General features: G+C 35.0%; 1 protein-coding gene across 1 annotated transcript in view; it reads right to left on the bottom strand.

The window, feature by feature from the left end:
- LOC121378199 (fas-binding factor 1 homolog) overlaps window positions 1–17,194 on the bottom strand; it is a 32,707-nt gene extending 15,513 nt beyond the window's left edge. Inside the window, exons 1-13 of the mRNA XM_041506278.1 lie at window positions 17,066–17,194; window positions 14,383–14,413; window positions 13,270–13,317; window positions 10,493–10,530; window positions 9,835–9,869; window positions 8,215–8,320; window positions 6,896–7,187; window positions 5,178–5,276; window positions 4,488–4,619; window positions 3,626–3,775; window positions 2,905–3,138; window positions 1,292–1,379; window positions 501–950 (exon numbers count right to left, since the gene is read on the bottom strand). Coding sequence (XP_041362212.1) covers window positions 501–950; window positions 1,292–1,379; window positions 2,905–3,138; window positions 3,626–3,775; window positions 4,488–4,619; window positions 5,178–5,276; window positions 6,896–7,187; window positions 8,215–8,320; window positions 9,835–9,869; window positions 10,493–10,530; window positions 13,270–13,317; window positions 14,383–14,413; window positions 17,066–17,074 — 1,712 coding nt within the window. The 5' untranslated portion in view covers window positions 17,075–17,194. The remainder of the gene's footprint in view (window positions 1–500; window positions 951–1,291; window positions 1,380–2,904; window positions 3,139–3,625; window positions 3,776–4,487; window positions 4,620–5,177; window positions 5,277–6,895; window positions 7,188–8,214; window positions 8,321–9,834; window positions 9,870–10,492; window positions 10,531–13,269; window positions 13,318–14,382; window positions 14,414–17,065) is intronic.
- Window positions 17,195–17,951: the final 757 nt, after the last annotated feature.

Raw genomic sequence — 17,951 nt, 5'->3', positions numbered from 1 at the left:
AAGTTACATGATTTTCAAATTACATTTTAGGAAAATTATTTAAGAATGAACTGTATCTGCATCTGGCAATCTGGCACATGACAGCTTAAACCCTGTATTAATATAAATAAAGTGTGTGTTTGTATGTGCAAGTAAATGTGTGTATATTACTTTTTATTTGTATTATCAGCCAATCACCTAAAGTATTTAAAAAACCTTAAAATACAAGACTCAAACTTAAAAATGGCACAGATAACAATTTCCATAGCTATAATATAATTTGCCATAGGTCAAGTGCTTCACCAATGGCAGTTTTTTGCCACTGGACAAACACTTTTGAAGTTTGTTGATGGTATAATTTTTGTTCATTTGCTGCAAAAGTTACTGGTTAAAATTGCCATATGCAGTTTCAATATTACCGTAGATAAGCATTTTGCCTATGGCAAAAATATTACAAAATTGCCTTAAGTAACAAATTTTAAAGATTAGGCCATGAAAATATAAAAAATTAAAAATCCTACGTCAGAATGTCATCCATGTCAATCTCCTTTCCCAGCTGAAGGTAATCATCCTCCTTCTGTGGAGTTGGTCGTGCCAAAGATGGAGATGACGGTACGTTCTTCTTGTTAGTCCTCGGCGAATACATTCCGGACTCGGTCTTCAGTGCTGGTGACAGCTTATTCATCTCTGTTGGATCTGGTGATGGGCCGACCGGTTTCTTTGGTTGGAAAACCTCCTCATCTTCGGACTCCTTTAACCCGAGCCAATCAGCAGCGCTGGATTTTGGTTTGGTTTCAACGGGTTTCTCCTTGGCTGGTGCAGTATCGACCTTGTTGGCGGTCGGTTTTGGCAGTGCGGCTTGTTCCAGCCATCCCATGTCATCTGTCACAGGCTGTGGTTTACTGGGCGACTGGCTTCTGCCTCTTGATGAAGACTTGTCCAAACCAAATATGTCGTCATCATCTTGAAAACTGATGTAATGAAATGGAACAATGAATAAATAATGACAACCTATTATTATAAGATTAAGGAATATAATACTGAAAAATACTTTTACCCATTGAGTTGTTAAAACTCGCTTTGGGTGGGAACTGATACCAGGCTACGAACCCTGTACCTACCAGCCTTTTTTCCGATGGCTTAACCACGACGCCACCAAGGCTTGTCGTCTACAACAAATACAGCCATTCTTGATTATTAGTCCATGTAATGTTGGTTCACACCTGACACTTTTATTTGTGCCGAGATGACATTAACCCATTTGTTTTCACATAAAATGTAGAAATTTTACGAACATATAATTATTACTTACCGAACAGATCTTCTGGAAGTCGGTCGAGAGCCTGATGCCATAGAAGGTTGATATGAACCAAATAAAAAATCTTCTTCTTCTTTGTCATCTGAAAACATTTTTATTATTTATATTTTATAGTTGATTTCACACAACTGTATATGGCTATCATAAAATGTGTTTCAATTTTATTTCATATTTACTTAACAAAACTTCAAAATAAATATTTTGTCAACCATGATTTCACTAGGTCTACCTGCAACATATCTGCTCTTGCAAATAGATCTATAGTCCTTCGAAGCCACCACAGTGTTCGAAATAAGCACCGTTGTCTTGGCAAGTGAAAATCTGCTCGGACAAGCAAAATGTACCTCAATGGTTGTCCAGTGGACAAGTACAAATGTTCAATACAATTTGATTTTGAGAAACCAAAAATACAGTCCTTGTACTTTAATAAAACAAAACCTTTGGACAAGTGAAAACATTGCTGGACAAGTAGATTTCTCAATGTACTTGTCTGGTGGACTAATGAAAAATTCTGCTTATTTCTATCTCTGCTCCATGAACATTGTATATTGCACTTACCGTATTTGACCGGAAATAAGCCCAGGGGGCCAAGACAACTCATTGTGAGCTTAGCATGGGGTGGGCTTATTCCTAGACAAGGGGCCAGTTTTGTTGATTTTTTTTTAAATAATAATAATTAAAATAAATAACAACACTTAAATAAACTAGGAAGAAAACAAAAAACGTTCTGTAGCTCATCTATTAATTAGTGTTCCATTTGTTATTAATAAATAATAATTGTTTATTAATTAAATTGTTTGTTTTTTTACTAGTATCTAATTATCAGAAACACACCTTCTATGTTACAATTACTTACCAGTGCTGTTTATTTACATTCAAAATTTAATGCTGAGAAGACTTAAAACAACAGCAATTAACAACAAACTCAATAACGTATACGCACGTTTCTGACACAGGCAGCCAGCTTACACTACAAAGAATTATCAATCTAAGGTCATTGTTCTTAGCCAATCAGAATAAGGTATTTGCTTAATTAGCATTAACTGCAGACCCAGTGTGGTGGTAAAAATAGACATTGGTTTTTAGTTCATACTTGAGCTTGGATACTTCAGAGAAATACTGCAGGCATGAAATTGAAAACAATGTTACACACTGTTATTGTTAGACTGCTAAATCTCACTGGTGGTAAAATATTGTGTTACATTTGTGTTTAATTATCTGCAGGAGGTATGACCTTTTAAATGAACTTTGAGCAAATTTGCAGTTTCATGTCATTTATAAGGTGACGAAGTTGGGGGTGGGCTTATTTACAAATGAGGGCCTAATTTCTTAAATGCTATCAAAACGGAGGGGGGCTTATTCAAAGACATGGGCTTATTTCCTGTCAAATACGGTAATTTCATTTGAATTGATGTTAGAAGAAAAGTAAACATGTTTTGAAAATTACAAAAAACCCACTATTTTTATGTGCAATTTAGAAAACAATTGGCTCAGAAATAAATAACTTGTAGTATATACCACAGTAAGAAAATAACGTTCTCTGATGGAAAGGACTATAGTTAATTTTCAGTCGAGGATTTTATAAACAGATCAAAGATAAATAATACCTTTTGCTTGTGTGTATTTCTTATCAAGAACGAAATCTTTTTTCTCCTTTGGCTCAAACAGCTTGCTTCCGACACCTTTGCCCAGGAAGCTATCCATAATAGACTTGGCCGGTTTGTCGCCACCGTCTTTTGTCATCGGCTTCGACTTGAGTTCCGGTTTCTCCTTCTTTTCCTCCAAACCAAACAGCATGTCATCATCCTCACTGAAAATTACTTCATCCTTTTTCCTCATTTCTGCAATTAAAATATATTACATTCATTGTCTTTAACATACGGTTGAAATAAAAAATCAAAAGGGCCATTTTATCAAATACAGCACTAAATGTATTCAATGTTTCTTTTTTTTTTTTTTTTTTTATAAAAAGGGATGAAGACTTCAATATACTGTCTAAGCAAAATACCATTTAATCAGATATACAGGTAAACCAGGTAATGTTTGTTTCAATTAACAATACATTTTGTATTTTGATGTATATCGGACTCTCTCATATTTGTATTTTGATGTATATCGGACTCTCGTATTTGTATAAAAATAGTTTTTGTGGGGAAAAGTAAAGTATTATTTTTTAATTTCCCACTTACAGATACACATAAAACGTCAAGATGGTAAAGGTATAGCTAAGAAACCCTCTTAATTTTCTTTTTAATTATATACATTCAAAATATCTTTTCTTTATTTTGTTGTGAACTACACTGTAGTATCAAATACAGCCATAACAACCTGGTTTGGCTTTCTGCACAGGTTCTGCCACTTTCGGAGGTGGTTCTGCTGGTTTTGGAGGAGATTCTGTAACTACGTCCTCATCAGGCTTTCCACTACTACCACTTCGAGTTGGGGGTCTGTCAAAAACATTTTTCTTCCTTGCGGGTTCTAGACATTTAAAAAAAAAAAAAAAAAAAAAAAAAAAAAAAATTAGTTGTGAAAGGCTTTATGTATATACTTTCATGCAGGTAGAATAGCACATACCATAGTTTTTAATATACCGGTCGTGGACATAGTAGTTGGCATGTGAAAAATCTATGTCTGCTCAATCCTACAACCCTACACTCTGCAGGCACAAAAAAGGTGCATGCTATGATGGTTATACAGTGAAACCCCTCTAAAGCGGACACACTCAGGACCAAGTAAAATGTCCCATTTTAAAGGGTATCTGGTTTATTGAGGTTATGTGCTGTACTGTCATTTAAAAAGGGACAGTAAACAATGTCTGGTTTTGAGGCAATTCTGGTTTACAGAGGGTCCAGTTTTGAGAAGTTTCACTGTATACATGTATATCATATACAAAATAACAGAAATGACCATTTTTAATAAATATTAATATTATCTATTATAAATATTTCTTTGTACGTTACCACTCTCTTGGGTATCCAATTCGTTCATTAGGCAAAAATTACTTGTTAAAATATTTAATATAACATTTATTCATATTTTTTCCATGGTCTTTTGGTGATCTGAATGATTCATAATTATTATACAGTTAAATAGAACATGTTGCTCCTTATGTTTACCATTGTCTTTTGAGAGCTCGACTTCTTTATTAAGATTTTCTATTTAAATATAGCATGTTTGTCAGCATAGTTACCACTGTCCTTTGATTTGATTGGCTCATCAAGAGACTTCTGCTGTTTAAAAACAGTTTTCTGAGCTATCTGACTGGATAATTCTAAATCGGAGTCCGATAAAATACCAGCTAAAGGATCATCTTCATCAAATTCTGTAAATAAACAAAACCCCACAAATCATGTATTTTTTCAATGTCTCTTAACTTACAGATAAAACAGCTTACAAATAAATAAAAAAAAATTCTTCATGATAATGGAGATGGAGTTCGGGAGTGGAAAAAACACAACAGCTAATAGATAATTTTGACTGAATTCTAGAAACAACAAATGATATATTATGAATGTCTGTAAATAAAGAGAAAATACTTTGGGCCCCGATTAAAATTTATTTATCCTTGTTAATGAAAATTTCTAAACTGTTGCAATTATGCAATTTTAATACACAAACACACACCCCATTACATTTTTACTATCCAAAATACAATGTCTTACAAAAAAGGTGCTAAGGAGATGTGGTGACAAGAAGCTCTAAAAAAATATTTCTTCACAGAATAGTTATAAAAATATGAAGAAAAAAAAAAGGAGTAAAATATTAATTTTTACAATACTTTGAACAACTACAAAAACTGTTAATCAATAAAACATGAACAAATATCAAAACTGATAAGACTACGTGATGTTCATCTCTGTACAGTAAGTAAATGTTTTACCTCCAAAGTCGAACCTGGCCTTAGCCTTGGGTACTGTGCGTGGTCGTTCATCAGCCTTTGTCTGCCCAGGCTTCAAGTTCTCGCTAGCTTCAGATAGGTCTAAAAACAAATGTAGGTGAAGATGTAATGTGAGAATAACAGTTCCTTCACTGATCTAGCAAGGCCCTGATATTGAACACCATGTCCCCAATTCAAAACTATGGCCTTAAAAGTTTTGCTGTAACTTTTGAAATAAAATATGGACAATTCGAATGCAGAAGTTCCAGATATTTGTTAACATAAAATAAAGAATGTTAAGCTCATTCCAAACTTTGGGAGTTAAAATTAAAAGCCCATTTTAAACTTTAGGAGTTAAAATTAAAATCTTATATGTCAAAGGATGCCAAATTTCCCATGGGTATATTGAAACAATTAAAGGTTATATTCCTTACATCTAATTATAAGAAAACTGTATGCTACAAACAACATATCGTACATGCTGTAAAGTGATAAATGCAGATCAGGAGAACCAAGATTACTGACCCCACTGAACAAACTCATGTTCAGGTTTGACAACAAACCTTCCTGTCCTACAACCTGCCATGCCAGCACATTGCTAGCATGAAGAATGGCACAACTGGCAAGACAAAAATGATGTGGTGAGGCAACAATGAAACCACTGATGGTCCACCAATGGCCCAGCAGCAATATGCGATTTAGGATATAGTCTTGTATCATCTTTGCAAGCCAAGGAAAGAAAGAAAGAAAGAAAGAAATGTTTTATTTAATGATGCACTCAACACGTTTTATTTACGGTTGTATGGCATCAGACATACGGTTAAGGACCACAAAGATATTGAGAGAGGAAACCCGCTATCGCCTCTTCATGGGCTACTCTTTTCGATTAGCACCAAGGGATCTTTTATATGCACCATCCCACAGACAGGAAAGTACCACGGCCTTTGATATACCAGTCGTGGTGCACTGGCTGGAATGAGAAATAGCCCAATGGGCCCACTGACGGGGATCGATCCCAGACCGACCGCGCATTGAGCGAGCACTTTACCACTGGGCTACGTCCTGCCCTGCAAGCCAAAGTACCATTCCATACAGAATACTGGTTTTTGTACCTTGACATAGTTACCTGTATAAATTTACCCAGACTTCCAGTGAATTATATAGTCAAAGTTTGTTTTATTTAACAACACCATTGGAGCACATCGATTAATTAATCATCGGCTATTGGATGTCAAACATTTGGTAATTATGACTCGTAGTCATCAGAGGAAACCCACATTTTTTCTAATGCAGCAAGGGATCTTTTATATGCACTTTCCCACAGACAGGAAAATACATACCAAGGCCTTTGTCCAGTTGTGGTGCACTGGTTGGAAAGAGAAAAACATATGACTTCTCCCATCTACAATAATATATGCCGATGTACTAAATGTAACCCAATACCTCTGATAACTGTAAATGCAGAGAATGTCTAGATTAAGATGGATCTTCGTGGCAAACACAGCATGTTACCATGGAAATGGCTATGTTTGTTCATAACAGCAAAGAAATGTGTAACAACTACATGATAATCCTACATTTTTCCACAGAGAACCATTGAAATCTGGCAATTTCCAGATCAGTTTATGCAGGTAAAACTATGCCAAAGTATGAAATACAGTCTACTCTACAAAATGGTACTTCGGCTTGCAAAGTTGGTCTTCCATTCACAATGTACAAACCTGAAAATTTCCCAGGCGCTGACCCTGGTTTTTGCATCATCTGACCAACCGTTGGAGATTTCGATTTCGGTGTCCGCCGCTTCAGACTTGACCTGGCACTTTCTGGCGGACTTGTAGGGCTGTCACTACGAGTAGGGGATGCAACTCTTTGACCTCCAGCCATAGAGCGGGGAGTACCGCTGCGTGATCGGGGTGTTCTGCGAGGTGTCGTCTTGTTACTTCTCTCTTTAAGGCTTCCTTTCTTCTTTGGCAAAGTTCCACCAAAGAGATCAGCATCCATGTCATCCAAACCCTACAACAATCACAGCCAAACATTAAAGGATAAAAATGAAAGGAATGTTGGTTGTGGACACCCCAGCACATTTTAAAATATGGCTATTAGGTGTTAGCGGTCATTGTAACACATTGTCTTCTTCTTTGGCACAGTGAGCAAAGTTAAAGTTTGCTTTGTTTAATGACACAACTAGAGCACATTGATTTATTAATTATAGGCTATTGGATATCAGATATTTGATAATTCTAACACAGTCTTCGGAGAAAACCTGCTTCGTTTTCCCAATAGCAGCAAGGGATCTTTTCTAAAAGCAAAATAAACTGCTTTTAAATATGTACATTATACATAAAACAAACAAAAACATTCACTGAGATTTTCAATTACCCGACACATGGCCTCAACAAAAGGAAACACAACATTTTGATGTCAAACTTAACATAATTTTTAACAATTTTCAAATGTGAAACTCACCGGCCTTGGTTAAGCCACTGGACTTAAGACTGGCAGGTACTGAGTTAACATCCTGGTACCGGTTCCCAGCCAGAGCAAGTTTAACGGCTTCAAGGATAGGTGTTACGCCACTACAGCGACTTCTCTCTCACTAAACACTAACAGCTAACCACTTTTATTTCATTTCAACTTATTTTCATGTTTATATCCAATTAAGGTTCAAGCACGCTATCCTGGACACACACCTCAGCTATCTGGGCTGTCTGTCCAGGACAGTGAGTTAGTTGTTTGCTGGTTGTTTGTTGGTTAGTGATTAGTGAGAGAGAACAAGGTGTAGTGGCCTTACACCTACCCATTGAGCTCTTAAGAACTCGCTCTTGGTTGAAGCCAGTACCAAGCTGCGAACCCTGTACCTACCAACATGTAGTCCGATGGCTTAACCACTACGCCACCGAGGTGCTAACCACTAATCCTTTGTCCTGGACAAACAGCCCAGATAGCTGAGTGAGGTGTATCCAGGACAGCATGCTTGTTTCTTAATTGGATAGAAGTGCGAAAATAAGTTTTTAAAAACATGGAAAAAAGTGAAACTCACAGCAAGTGCTCTGGCCACCTCGCTGACATCGGCATCAGAGATCTCTTCATCGGCATCGTTCCCTGCCTGCGCCGCCAGACTGCTGTACATTTCATTGGACAGAGCACTGAAACATTATATAATGAATTTTTGTTTTTTTTGTAAATAAAGGTACTTGCAAAAGTGAAAACATTTTCAAGACAAAGGGTATAATCCTTCACTGTACTTCAGGTACCCACATCCCCTCAATACCTGTGTGGTCCTTAACCATGTGTCCGACGCCATATAACCGTAAATGAAATGTGTTGAGTGCGTCAATAAATAAAACATTTCTTTCTTTTTTTCGTCTTTCACCTGACTTTTGTGTTTTACATTTTGTGCCGATTTTATCTCTGCCACCTTACACTTACGTATTTTACACAAAGGACTTAATTAACAGGGATAAAAATGGTACTTGACAAAAAAGGCTAAAATATTTTTCAGTTCAGGGTATGTGCCTTGTTTTTTTTGTTTTTTTTTAGGGGGGTGCACCAAAAAGGCAGAATTCTGCCAAAAGGCGGCCAACTTTCATCTCTGATTAACCACCACCTATTTTTACTACCATAACTGTCTTACAAATGTTCTTACTCGTGTCCAGTCTAAAACATGATGAAAAACAATTAATGATAATTGTAAACTGATGGTGAGTGTGTTCTGTATTGTGACTGGTTAATTACATTATTTTTCCGGAATCAAATAAAAATAACAGCCGGAAAGCTAATGACGTCATTAGAAAGTGACATCATTAGCAATTGGAACAGGCCAAGTTGACGGTTCAAGGGTCTACAGTTAGACTGTAGCCAGGGTTTTTTTTTTTTTAAATGCCAAATATACAGTTAGTTCTGTAGAAAATTGATTCAGTTTACAATGGACATAACCATATTGAGTTTTCAGATTTGTGGGTGTTATTGTCTATTTGATGCTTGCAAATGTTTCATTTTTCAAAAATTACATTTGTGGGATCAAAGAGACAATAACCACCTCAAATCTAAAAACTCCATATGGTTATCTCCTAACTGAAAGATGAGTCTATTGACTAACAAAAATACAACTAATGATAGCAATGTCCCATATTTTAATTATGTCAACAACACAGTTGAAAGATGAGTCTACTGACTAACAAAAATACAACTAATGATAGCAATGTCCCATATTTTAATTATGTCAACAACACAGTTGAAAGATGTCTACTGACTAACAAAAATACAACTAATGATAGCAATGTCCCATATTTTAATTATGTCAACAACACAGTTTTGACAGTATTGTGATTGAGGCAAAACAGGAGGCACAATAACTATTGATCTGGAAAGTTCTACGATCAAGTGTAATAGAGCATTTCTGTCAGAAAACATTCATTGTAATCTTGTAACAACAACCCCAGTCCAAAATATTAGTAGCAAGTAAAATCGTCATGTGCCTGAATGACAGCCTCTATTATCAGAGATTTGAGTCTAGACTCTAAAGATGTCTAAGAATAGACTCAGGTCCACTATACCTCTTGTGGTATAGTCGACTGGCAGAATTCTGTAACCTGCAGAATTCTAAATGAATCAAGTTTTCCAGTTTTAATTACAGAGAAGACCGAAACTATGAGCATACCTTTTTCCAGCTTTCTTTCCAGGTGTCTGTGCAACCTATAAAGATAATTAATTATCAGAGTGGGAAATTTTATCATTCAAATTCATAATTAATATTCTGAATTTAATTTCTATCCCCATAGTTTTATCACTAAACACTGTGTAAATCATAAAAGTTTGAAAGTTACATTAATTTCCAATATTTGCTTTGACTTTACCAAAAATGGATTGTGTGTGGTTGCTTAAATTATAGGTTGATACCTCCAGAGTAAATAATAAAATTCACTATTCTTGTGTAGGATTGACACTATGCCTCTTGCAAATCAAGTATGAGAAGGGTTTCTAAGGTGTGATTCTATCTCTCTCGCAAATCTTGTGATCCTAGGTCTCTCGCAAATCTTGTGATTCTATCTCTCTCGCAAATCTTGTAATTCTAGGTCTCTCGCAAATCTTGTGATTCTATCTCTCTCGTAAATCTTGTGATTCTAGGTCTCTCGCAAATCTTGTGATTCTAGGTCTCTCGCAAATCACATATGAGAAGGGTTTCTAAGGCAAGATTCACATGCAAGAGGAAAGTTAAGTAGGTTGATTACTCAGTAGAAAATCAAGCACTCTGTACTTGCAAGTTGTATTTTATGATAAGTCTTCATGATTTTCTGTTGTTCATATGGTGTTCTTACCGTCTGAGGTTGTCCTGGCTTCTTTTTTAACATAACATCTGCAAGAAATATTAACAAGTCTCAGGTTCATTTGGTTAATATTCATTAAATATATTGTCATATTGAAAGAAATGTTCGTGTTCTTAAAGGAAACATGTCACGTGACCTATATTTGGCACTAACCATGTACAATTAATTATAAATTGAATAACCTAAAAAAAAAAAAAAATAAAAATTAATTACTTAAAATAACTCTGTAAAAAAAAAAAAAAATACGAGCTCTTAGCGAAAATTGCCGATCTTTAATGAGCAGGGCAATCACGAGGTCCGTGACGTCAGAGATGCGTCGCTTGATCTGAAGCCTTACACTTAAAAGCATTAGTCCGTACCACTCATAAAGAATCTAAGACTTGCACAGCTTACCAAAACAATGAGTGTCCGTTCACAAAATGTTTTGCCGTATCAATTTGAGCTGTTAGTAAATGAAGAAAGACACACATTTACTTACAACAGTGATACTGAAGAGAAAACGGATAGCGAGTCGGAGGGTGGAGAAACCGATGGTGCCAGACCAGACCGGTCGACCAATTTACAGCCCGGAGCCCGAAAGTAACCCGGAGACAAAACCAAAACCCGGATGCTAATGCCGAGGTGTATACTGTTCATATTTAGCATAAAGATACACCTCGGTATGATGTATTTAAATATGTAAAAAATATAAATGTAGGACAAACATTTTTTTATTTTTTTAGAAAATATCTAATTTTTCATGTTCGGGCTGTACATAATGAAATCTGTATGCACAGTGTAAACAGACGCTCTAATTTACGACAAGGGGCTTCACTTTCATTAACCTGACTTGTAAAACAACATAAATGACTTGAGAGTATAATCAACTTTTTAACTAAATATATTTCAATTTGCATCAATAGAACGAAATGGGGTTATAGTATTTTTCTCTCTTTAAAAAAAAAGCAGCATATTATTAGGCCTATTGGTAGGGTGCGTTAGAGTAAAAACGACCATTCACGATACCCAAGTGATAATTTTCTTTTCTTTGGTACTACGTAATTGGTCAGTTTTGTAATTTTAGATGGAGAAAGTCTACTTAATCAAGGGTTTTACAGCATTATTTACAGTAATAAAGCAGGGCGGCTGATAATGTCCATTAACATTGTACTATAGTCGCGACAGGTTACGCCACAATAACCTGTGATCTTAAAAAACTGGCAAGTATTTTGTACGTATGTCTAAACAGTGGTAATCACTTACCTGGTAAATACCCTGCAATATACACCTGCCAATCAGGAATCACATGTGCAGGCCACGGAAAGAAAGGACCAATTAACTAAAACAACACTCCGATTCTCAAGTCAGCCCGTGGATGAAACATAATAGTTATTTCGACACCGACAGTAGTGGTTTATTTTGTATTGAACTTCGTGTTACTTTGGGGCTTCGGGCGATGAGGAACGTTTTTGTGACGTACTCAGCCTGAAGATTAAAAACATTATTTTTGTTTTCTACACGTTTTTTTAAAATATATTTAAATACATCGTACTGAGATGTATCCTCATGCCAAATCCCATGTTTGTATATGCCATATTTAATTACTTATTGACGTTTCCTTCTTTGGACGGTGAATACAGATTTTGTTATGTAGGCCTACAGCCCTAACATGAAAAATCTTCTTTTTTCCCCCGAAAAAACAAACAAACATGTTTTAACATATATAAATACATCATGCTGAGGTGTATCTTTGTGCCAAATATGTACAATGTACACCTCGGCATTTGCAACCGAGTACTGTTTTTGTCTCCGGGCTCCGGGCTGTAAATAGGCTGACACCAAAGTACTATGTGGTGTTGGTGTCCAATCTTTTGTTTTGCGATAAAATACACGCGTCTTTCTTCGGATACAATCCTTTGGAAAGCTGTAAAAAGACAATCCCGATCGTTTAAACTGTTTATTTTTACACCCAAAGGCTGCGCAGTATGGCACTGTTGGACTGAAAAGATCGTAAGCCCCTTACTCCATATATAAACAATTAACAAACAATGGAAGAGTACAGAGGCTCTGACGTCACTTCCCTTTTTTTCCGAATGCTCACGAATAAATATGCATAAATCGTACTTTGATACTGATTAGCGCAATTTCTTCATTTTAAGTTAACTACATGTATTTTATTGTTATAAACTTATTTGTATATTATTTTTATATCATTTTTCTTTTAAAATGAGCTATAATATGGTCTCGTGACATGTTTCCTTTAAGAGTAACTGCTCAAGCAAACATCTCTATTAAATATCTGCCTTAAAATGCCACAAGTTTTAATATTCTTCTAAATCATCTAATATACACGTAGTATGATCATGTAGTAAAAATATATATTACATGTATTATTTTGCAACTGTCAATTGTCTCAAAAGGTCATGTTTTTTTTCTCTCTGGCTGCATAAAACAGGTTTGATTTGTAAACAATTGGACAGGAGACAGTGTTGATGTCTATTCCATTATATTCTTCAGTTCTAAACTCAGTGCTGATACTGGTGGGATATCATATACTAAAGAGAGATATGCTTTATTTAACAATGCACTCGACACATTTTTAATTTACAGTTATATTGCATTTAACATTATGGTTAAGAACCACACAAATAATGGTAAATGAAACAAGCTGATGTCACTCCATGAGCTACTCTTTTTGATTAGCAGCAAGGGATTTTTTATATGCACTATCCTACAGACAAATGTCATGTTAAATTTTTTTTAATAAAATATAAATGTTTAAAATTTACCATCAGGTGCAAGAAGATCTCCAAGAATATCATCATAATCTTTATTTTCTAAAAGAAAAAATCACAACTTTAAAAAAAGAAACGTAAACAAAATTAAAATTATCATAACAACAACAAACCAATTTTCTTATTTGTTCAGGGCTTCTAGAATTTTATAAAAATCCACTAGCCATGGGATCAGTGATTTTAAAAATGTACTAGCCATGATTAAAAATTCACTAGCCCTACTTTAAATAAATACAATTTTACTACTAGTAATAATCAGATGTCACCCAAAAAGGGATATAGAGCTTAAAAATCCTTAGATTGGGGTGGAAAGAGGGGGCAGAATATTCATATTTACAAAATATGTAACTGTAGCATTTGACAAGGGTTTTTTTTCCATTAGCCGTTGGGCTAGTTGTAGTAGGTATTTACTAAATACTAAATATCACTAGCCATGGGAGTGGGGCTACCATAATCTAGAAGCCCTGTATTTGTTATAAGCTATTTAGTGGTTTAAGACTAGAAAAATAAATAAAATTTAAGGAATGAAAGAAGAGTAAACATGTATTACTGTAATAAAACTATGTGATTACATTAAACAAGGTTTAACAAGAATGTGATCTAGAAATGAACATGAGAATATGTATTTACTATATTATTTATTTATTACACTTTGTTCTCGAAATGTTATCTTTTTCACTTTGTAAATATTATATTACTATATTACCTCATGTACCATGTATATGGTCTAAGTGAATAAAGAATTGAAGTTATACAGTGAAACTTGTCTAAACCGGATCACATCGGGGGCCTAATATTGATCCGATTTAGACAGGATCCAGTGTTTTGAGGCTCGCGTTGTAGAATTTAGAAAATTCAGGACCATGAAACTTTACCAAGATTCTGGTTTGTTCAGGTTTCACTGTAATAATATTAATTAGTACTTCAGTACATTTCAAACTATGGCTACCAGGCACATAAATTCACATAACATTTACTAAATGTTTTTGAGCAAATATATTTTTTTAAATTACAAAATTACTGAAATATTTCACATGTCGTGCTTCCTGAATAAAAATTAGTTTGTATAGACATGATTAATAAATGGACATTAAAAAAAACCCTCACTTTGTGGTCTCTTTCCAACTCCAGGACGAATCTGAAAAAAAGAAAAACAAAGTTACTTATGTATGTACATCCAGGGAACAAATTAACTGAAAAACATAAATCTTACCTTCTATAGATAATCCTAGTCCACGTAAAGGGTAAGGGTAAAAGCATTATCCTGATGGCCAACAGCTGGAGCTTATGCTTACCCAGAATATTGTTACTTCATCTTTAAATAATTTACGGGGCATTTCCTGCTATTTATATCCATATTTACGATTAGCTAAGGTGTTCCACACTGATTGACTGAGAGTTCTTTCCGTGACACAGCTGAATAACCCACCTGTGACAAGAAAAGCACCAACTGTTGATATCCACTACACCAGTTATTATGTGTAATAAATGTATCCTGAATAAATCATGAATATCAGGTATTGTGATATTAAACATTAATAATATTTTTGAAGTTAATAAATGTTATTCATGTTCAATTGTTATAAAAACAAACAAATTTTACACATAAAAAGTGTACAAAATTAACCTCCATCATTTAAAGACACTTTTACAGCTGCAGAAACATTCCATATACACACCCAGAAACCAAAATTATGTGCACAGACGGATCCTATCCTCGTCTCAGGACAGTCTGTAAGAACTGTATAAGAATCATTTTAAGATACTGTTTACCCTCAGACAGGAATTTGTTGTACATTTAATTCATGTGCTAATTTAAAAAAAAAATGTAAATCAGTAACTACATGGACCCCAGCTGTAATGAAACGGGGAGGGGATGATTATATTTTGACATCCAGAGTTTTATTGCTGAACGTATCTATCTTTAATTTAACAATTATATGACCGATTTATTTTTCAATTCAGATATATCTGAATATGGAAAATCTGAGATATATAAAGTGCTAATGTACAACTTTTTGTCGTGTATATAGCCAATCCTCGATTGCAGCCCCCCCACCCACCCCATTGCAAAAAATCTTGGATCCGAGCCTGAAACCATACATCTGTCATTATCAAATGCAATCCAAACATATTGGCCTGGTGAGATTTTATTCATAGCTATCCAACTGTAACGACTTATCCAATATGGTGTACGAAATTACCCGCCTGGTGTACATTACCTGCTTCGAATATCAGATGGTAAACCGTTCGTAAACAATTTTGAAACAGAGCATACTCAAAATATTCTACATTTTACACTTCACAAATGGGAGATCACTCAATATTAGTACTGTTCTGGCATACCATAGTAGAGAGTACTGTACACAATCCAAACCTTTACGGAATTACCCAACTCAACTTCATAGATCCGTATTTTATGTGTACCATGCCAAAATGTGTCGTCAACGTCCCTAACTGCATTATGCTTGCAACTCTGTTCAGTTTGTTTTCTCATGAATGGTTGACGCAATCAATATCCGATTTGTTGTCATCTGCTAGTCGTTCATTTGTGAGGTTTTTCTTTACAGTTCAGAAACATTTTCATTGCCAATAAAGTGCAGACAAATAAGTATCTACATACAAAACTTTACAAAGCCCTAAAATCATTAATTTTACTAAGTCGTTTTTGTTTATTCCTTAAAATGATCCATATCGGGTCCACATGACTCGTAGAAACTGACTTAAAATGGGAGTTGGATGAATTAACATTCGGTGCGTGTCACATGACTCCACACATGCCAGATCAAGAAGGCCAAATCATTTAATTTTTATGATTTTTAAGCCCCATGTTGTTAGAATTTGTTTTCAATTATTATATTTGATCTGCAAAATGTATGCTACATTTTTGTGCCTCTACTGTAGTGAACAGTATTCATAATCTATTTATAGCAATTGTAAATAATTTTGAGTGTATAAATTGTGTTAATTAACAATCAATTCATTATAAAAAAAAATATATTTTACAAACTATTCACTGGTATGAACGTAATGCCTATCAGTATTGACATCAAGAGTTAGCGATCTGTGTTGGTAAAACGCGGACTGGACCAGAACGCTTGACAAACTGAATATTTTCTTTTAATCAATATATTTTATTATATTTGTATTTAAAAAAATATTTAACAATGTGTTCGTCAACTGTGCATATTTAAGAAACATATATTTTTCATGTAATGGCCTTAAAAATGGAAAATGACGAACCGCACATGCGCGGTATGATACTTTTTGCAAACACATGTGTCTGAATGCAGTTAGAAATGTGGCACTCGTTCATGTTTACTAGAGGGTGATTCACTTTTGTTTACTAGAATGTATTTATTTTACATCCACATTGTTGATTGTTCATGTTAAATGATTGCAATTTGTTTCACATATCGTAGATGAAAAATTAAAAATAGTATTTCTGTAAATATCATATACGTGTTTTTGTCGTTAGGTGAACGCAGTTTGGGACATTGATGGGGTATGAAGAGTGACTGTTGACCTTAGATCCTACATAAAATAAAAAGTAAATAAAGGCCGTTTATTTATTATAATCTGTACAAGTGAAGAAAATACGAAAAATCCATAATATCTATCTTGTATTCTCTAACGCACTACTTTCTGATCGCAAGCGCTTGTGTCATCAACATCAAAAGAGGCGAGCGTTCGCTCTCTTGAACACACATAAGACTTTCAACGCAACGTTTCGAAAGAGCAACATTAAATTTAAGCGCGATGTTACAATTATAATTTGTCTTAAACTTACGTTTTCCATATCGTAGCTTTTGAATAGCACTATGTTTGTTAAAGAATCAATGGGACCTTTTTGTTCAAAATGAATTCCGTGACGGTGTCAAAATAAAATTGTGTCCAGGGACGCAAAGAGGAACGCCATATTGTAAAGGCGAGTTCGATTGCAGTTACATGCGTACTCGGTGTACTCCACACAACGAGTTTTCTAAATCGCTTGAGAGTAACTTGGTTATCATTCATTTGGTTATATCATAATTAGCATTTGTCTAAAGTCTATATATTTGTTAATGTGACATTGTCTAATAATGTCATCTTTGCATTTGAATTTAATTTGATTTTCTTCTTCAACTCCAATACAATTAATTTGTTCCATGTATCGTGACAGTCAACGTTTGTTTTGGGGTTTTTGTTATTTCTTTGTTGTTCTTTTTCTTTTTTTCAGGGGTGGGGTGGGGGATGTTGTTTGTTTTGGTTGGGTTTGTGTGTGTGTGTGCGTGGGGGGTATTTAAATACACACACACACACACACACACACACGTATACACGCATGTACATGCATGCATGCATGCATACATACATACATACATACATACATACATACATATCTATATGAACGACAAATGGGCGGGATTTAGCTTAATCGGTTGAGCGCTCGCTTGAGGTGCTTGCGTCGTGGGATCGAACCACCTCAGTGGAAGCGTTCAACTGACTGGGTTTTTACTCGTTCCATCAAGCGCACCACAACTGGTCAAAGGTTATGGTATGTGCTTTTCTGTCTGTAGGAAAGTGCATATAAAAGATCCCTTGCTGCATTAAGAAAATGGAATGGGTTTCCTCTATTGACTACGAGTCAGAATTATCAAATGTTTGACATCCAATAGTTGATTATTAATATATGC

Source organism: Gigantopelta aegis, chromosome 8 (genome assembly GCF_016097555.1).
Source record: "Gigantopelta aegis isolate Gae_Host chromosome 8, Gae_host_genome, whole genome shotgun sequence".
NCBI lineage: Eukaryota > Metazoa > Mollusca > Gastropoda > Neomphalida > Peltospiridae > Gigantopelta > Gigantopelta aegis.
Note: the sequence above shows the minus strand (reverse complement) of the source record. Positions and strands in the feature narration are given on the sequence as shown.